At 37.1% G+C, this 6,048-nt stretch overlaps 1 protein-coding gene across 1 annotated transcript in view; it reads left to right on the top strand.

Annotated features, from left to right (window-relative positions):
- The window catches only part of GOLGA4 (golgin A4), a 114,382-nt gene that overhangs the window by 29,248 nt on the left and 79,086 nt on the right, over nucleotides 1–6,048 (top strand). Inside the window, 2 exon segments of the mRNA XM_040636973.1 lie at nucleotides 5,961–6,045; nucleotide 6,048. The exon segment at nucleotide 6,048 is cut by the window's right edge and continues 220 nt beyond it. Coding sequence (XP_040492907.1) covers nucleotides 5,961–6,045; nucleotide 6,048 — 86 coding nt within the window.

Below are 6,048 nucleotides of genomic sequence, written 5' to 3'. Positions count from 1 at the left end.
ATACTGTTTTCCATAGTGGCTATGCCAGTTTACATTCCCATCAACAGTGCGCCAGGGTTCCCTTTTTTCTACATCCTCACCAACACTTGCTATTTTTTGTCTTTTTGATAATAGCCAATCTGACTATTGTGAGCTGATAGCTCATTGTGGTTGTGACTTGCATTTCCCTGATGATTAGTGATGTGGAGCATCTTTTCACATGTCTGTTGGCCATTTGCATGTCTTCTTTGGAAAAATGTCTATTCAAGTCCTCTGCCCATTAAAAAAATTTTTTTTTGGATATTGTGTAAGTTCTTTATATATTTTGGATATTAATCCCTTTTCAGATGTATGATTTGCAAATATCTTTTCCAATTCAGTAGGTTGTCTTTTCGTTTTGTTGATGGTTTCTTTCACTGTGCAAAAGCTTTTTAGTTTGATGTGATCCCATTTGTTTATTTTAGCTTTTGTTACCCTTGCCTGAGGAGACTGGTCCAAAAAAATACTGCTAAGGCTGGTGTCCAAGAGCTTACTGCCTATCTTTTCTTCTAGGAGTTATGTCCTTTTTGAGGTAAATTTTATGTAAAATGAAATATACAGTCCTCAGTGAGCATTAACTGAGTTTTAACAGATATATATGCCAAACCTGTATGCTAAACCCATACAGAAACTATAGAACCGCAGAAAGTTCCTTTATGGTTCTTCTCCCTCCTAGAGGCAATCTGTTAAAAATTTTTTCCACCATACCATGGATTAGTTTTAGAACTTTATGTAAGTAGTCTCATGTATGTAGCATGTACTCTTTTGTAGAAGGCTTCTTTCACTCACCATAGTGTTTTTGAGATTTCATCCATGTTGTCGTGGTTATCAGCAGTTTGTTCCTTTTTATCCTTGTGTAGGATTCCTTTGAATAGATATTGCACAGTTTATTTACCTATTAATGGACACCTGGGTTGTTTCCAGTTTCCGACTATTATGAATAGAACTACTAAACATTATTGTAAAAATCTTTTTGTGGATGTGTGTTTTCATTTCTTCCTTTTTCTTTTTGACTGTTATAGATTGTGTACTAATACTTTTTGATGATTTGTAGACTAACATATACTGTATATGTAAAATGAGGTGTTTGTTGCATCTTATTTTGACCAAAGCCTTGAATGTTTAACTATCTCTTGTTAGATCATCATCATCATATCGATAGATTAAGATATAACTGAACAAATGTGTACTCAATACCTGCTTTATGGAAAGCACTGTGGCAAGGAGACAGAGATAGGGAATATGGATCCTTTTCTAAATAAGCGTAAAGTCTGGGGTGAGGATGTTAAGTGTAGCAGAGGTAATGACAGGAAAACTTGGTGCTTACTGCATATAACACACTATTTTAAGTACTTTAAATGTTTTCATTCATTTGATTTTTATAACAATTCTACTAGGATAGTAGCGTTAGTATTTCCACTTTACAGATAAGAAAATTGAAACACAGAGGGGCACTTGGGGGCTCAGCTGTTGGGCGTTTGCCTTCAGCTCAGGTCATGATCCCACGGTCCTGGGATCGAGCCCCACGTCAGGCTCCCTGCTTGGCGGGAAGCCTGCTTCTCCCTCTCACACTCTCCTCGCTTGTGTTCCCTCTCTCGCTGTCTCTCTCTGTCAAATAAATAAATAAATAAATAAATAAATAAAATCTTAGAAAAAAAGAAAATTAAAACACAGAGGCCTTAAAACTACAAACTGTCAAGTGGTAAAGCTGGGATTCAAATCAGGGTATTTGGTTCAGAGTCTTGTGTTCTTAATCACTGTGCTGTGATGTCACTGTAGTTATTCTGGGGCATAAACAACTCAGTTGTTACACCAGCATATAAGTAACTAATGGTGAGTCAGAATGCAATAAGCGTTCCAATCGTTCTGATAAAAGCTAAGGCCATCAAGAAAGGTTATTTCTGATGAGTGAGAGCTGAGGTTTCCTAGAAGAGCTGACATTTGAGCTGAGTTTTGAAGGATGTCTGGATTTTCCAATGCAGGGAAATTATGGGCAGTGGTACAGAGGCACACGATGCATTTGTTCCAGGGCGGGAAATTGCCTGTTATGACTCAAGTTTTTGGTATATGGAGGGGTGAATTTACAGAGAAAAGGGTCTTAGGAAATGGGAACCTTGAATATAAGCTAAGGATTTTGAACTTTATATTAAATGGGGATCTAGTTTAAGAATTAGAATGAAATGGTCTGGATGATGTTTTAGGAAGACAGTTCTGTAGTGACAGTGCAACAGCGCAGATTGGGGTAAGAGATTAGAGGAATGGGAACACAAGCCTGCTGCAGGTATCCAGCTGATAGAGGATAAGGGTCTGAACAAGAACAGTGTTGGGGGAATAAAAGGAGGGGTTGAAAACAGAGTCAAACGGGAGACAGAAAGGAATTAAACGTAACTCTGATGTGTTCATTTATTTTTGCGTATACATTTCTCCTTCTCTAACCCCCTTCAGTTTTTTCAAAAATGAATTATAAATCTGTGAATGTCTTTGGTATCAAAACCTGACAACAGTCGGCACCAGTGGGAGTTTAGTTTTTCACATATCAGAAGGCCTGAAGGTTAAGGGCCCTTCTCCCTTTAGTTTCTTGTCCTCCCACATCCTTGACACTGCCTTTCAGCCTCACAACTACAAGTTGGCCTCCAAGAATTGCATCTTCATTGTAGACAGAAGGGAAGACTGAAGACAAGGACTAAAGCCATATTCCTTTTTATAAAGAAAATAATACCTGTCCTAGAAGGTTCTATTTTATAGATTTCTACTTAGTTTAAATAGTACAATAGTGTACATTATTGGCTGAACTTATTACACCTTTGTAACCAACACTCCAATCAAGTAACAGAAATTACCAGTATCTCAGAAGCCCTTGTGCTCCCTTCCATTCCCTGCTCTTACTCTCAAGGGTAACTTCTATCCTGACATCTAGGTTAATTTTGCCTGTTTTTAAACTTCATGTAAACACAATAAAAATGGGTACTCTTGTGTCTGTCTTCTTTTGCTCAGTGCTTTATTTATGAGATTTGTCTTTATTGTCGTGGTTGTAAATCATTCTCATTGCTGTCTAGTATTTCATTGTTGAACAGACTGCAATTTATCCATTCGGTTATTCATAGTCATCAAAAGTAGCTTCACGTTTGGAGCTCTTTTAAATAGGCTTGCTATAAACTTTCTACTTTATCTTTTGTTGAACCTATTTACACATTTCTATTGAGTATATACTTAGTAGTGAAATTGTGTACATGTGTTTAGTTTTAGTAAATAGCGACAAATGGTTTTTCAAAGTGGACTGCTCTGCATCCTTACCAACACTTGGTATTTTCCGTAGCTTTAATTTTAGCCCTTCTGGTGGATGTGCCGTGGTAGCTCCTGTGGCTTTAATTTGTATTTGGGAAGGTGAATGTTTTTACCTGGGTGTATTGTTACTCTGAACAAAACTGGGGTCTGAAAAGGAAAGAAAGGAAGATTGGATATCAGGTGGGTAGCCAGTATATATTGTTTACCTTAAGCCAGTCATACTTTGGAGTACTGCATATGTATTGATTTATTACTTCTCACAACTACCCTATGAGGTGAGTGTAGTTGTTTTCCCCATTTTACATATGAAGAAACAGAGGCACAGAAGATTAAGTCACTTGCTCAAGGTCATATTGCCAGTAAATGGTAGAGCTAAGACCTGGTCCCCAAGATGTCTGGTTTCATAGCCTGTGCTCTTAGCTACCACATCATGTAATCAGAAGAGTCTGCCACATAAGCTTGTGTATGCCATTCTTATTTGTAAGTTTGTTTTTTTAGTCTCCTTTCTGTAATGATAGTTGTTAATGCTTATTGAGTATTTGCTACATTGTAAGCACTTTGCATGTATTAACTCATTAGTCCTTCTGGCATCCATATGAGGTGGCTGGTATGACTGTTATCATCATATAATTATTTTTATCATCCCTATTGTACAGAGGGGGAACTAAGACTAGTGAAGTGATTTGATCAAGGTCATGTAGAACATAGTGGTGGAGCCAGGGTTTGAACTCAGGCACCATTACTTGACAGTCTACAGGCTGACTCACTATACTCAAACATGTTACTTCCAAATATAGTGGAGGTGGCAGTTAAGTGTATCAGCTTCTGTAACATGTCTTAGGCATTGTTCATTAGCATTTGGCTGACCCTAAAACAACCACTATTTCTAGTGTTATTCAAACTTGCTTCACCTGTTTGTCCTAGGGCAACTTACTGTCTGTGTGAAGTGAAAAGCACTTTTGGCTTAGGTCAGAAGTGGCTGGTAATGGAATATCAGTAAAGCAGTTCTTAAAAGTTTTTGAGCATAAGGGTCTCTCTTCTCCCTTAAGACTTTCTCCATCTTCCTGCCTCCCCCAATATACAGGTAAAACTTAGACATTATGGAAAAAACCCTAGAAAGTACAAAAAAATATAAAAAAATGAAAATTTAAAAAACCACTTAAAATTTTACTATGCAGAACCACTCATTGTTAACTTTTGGTGTTTATTTTTTATGACCTGATTCTAAGGATGTTTATGTGAACATACACATATGTTTATATATATATATATACACATATATATATTCACACATATATATATTCACACATGTGTATATATCACCCTTATGTGTATGTATATGTATATATATATAAATTGAAAAGTACATGTAATTTCTTTAAATCAAAATGAGTTCACAATATGCTTATTGTTTTCTAACTTTGTTTTTCCTATTTAGAATTATCTTGAACTTTCTTTCACATATTATGATTTACATAATGTATCCTCTAGTGGTATACATTTGGGTTTTCTCCAGTTTTACTATTACAAACAACCTGTGATAAATCTGTGCATATGAAGGGGGTGGGGCATGTTATCCCCTTACTTCCACCTTGCCTAATACTATTACTAAATCTCTAAAAATCCAAGAGTAAATATTCTTGGTTTGATTTTTAAAACTGTGTACTAAAGAGAATTTTTTTTGTTTTCCTATAATCTCTGCCCACACATGACCTAGTCTTCTCTGAGCATTCATTCCTGGCATTGCAGAGATCTTGTAGGTGACCCTGTGGCATTAATGAGAATGAGTTTGTAGGAAACACCTGTTAAATACTGACTGCTGTCACCTGAACAAAATAATGCAGTTTAAAGCAGCTTGTTGAATTACACTGTTTTTCATGGTTCCTAATTAAATGAATGTGTTATTCAAATTAATTAAGATCAGAGCTCTTTCTTATTACTATTTCTAACATCAGACTTACTAGTCTGTGCAGAGGGACTCTAGCTCAGACTTTTCAGCTGTCCTCCATGATTTTTTAATGTTTATTTTTATTCCCAGTAGACAGAATGATAATTAGAGCAGAGCTGGATGTCACTAGTCAACTCTGCCTGGCATTCTCTTATTAACAAAGCGGGCTCACTAAGCATTACCCTCAGCCCTCACTCCCCTCTTTTGTTGAAGGGAGTGATGAGGAATCAGCACCTCCATACAGACTCAAGGTAAAGCCCACTTGATTTCAGCCACACACTTCACACTTTATATTATATACTCCCCTTTTAGGCACTGGGTATATACTGGTGATGTAGATATCACTGCTTCCAAGAATCTTACCGTTGAGGGGACGAATCCTCACAACATACCTATGAGGTCAGCTGGGAAAGCATGGCATCCGCCTTTTTTACAGATGTGCAAACTGAAGGGAAGTGACTTAGTAAAGCTTGTTCCACTGCTCAGTGACGAACCTGGGACCTATACCTGAGTTCTCTGACTCCGGGCCCAGTGCTTTTTCAGAAATAACCAGATGTCTCTTATTTTTCAGAAAACAGTGTATTATGTACAATGTCAGAAATATAAATTGAATTTGTTAGAGCTTTTAATAGATTATTGTTGGTGATAGGGAGTACGGAAAGTCTAAATGTGCATTTTAACCACATGTTTCATTGGGTTTTGGTTGCAGTCTGGTGACACACAGTCTTTTGCACAAAAGCTCCAGCTCCGGGTGCCTTCCATGGAGTCTTTGTTTCGAAGTCCACTAAAGGAATCTT

Source organism: Ursus maritimus, unplaced genomic scaffold (genome assembly GCF_017311325.1).
Source record: "Ursus maritimus isolate PB19 unplaced genomic scaffold, ASM1731132v1 scaffold_20, whole genome shotgun sequence".
Taxonomy (NCBI): Eukaryota; Metazoa; Chordata; class Mammalia; order Carnivora; family Ursidae; genus Ursus; species Ursus maritimus.
The sequence above is the reverse complement of the archived record's forward strand: the minus strand, read 5'-3'. Positions and strand labels throughout refer to the sequence as shown.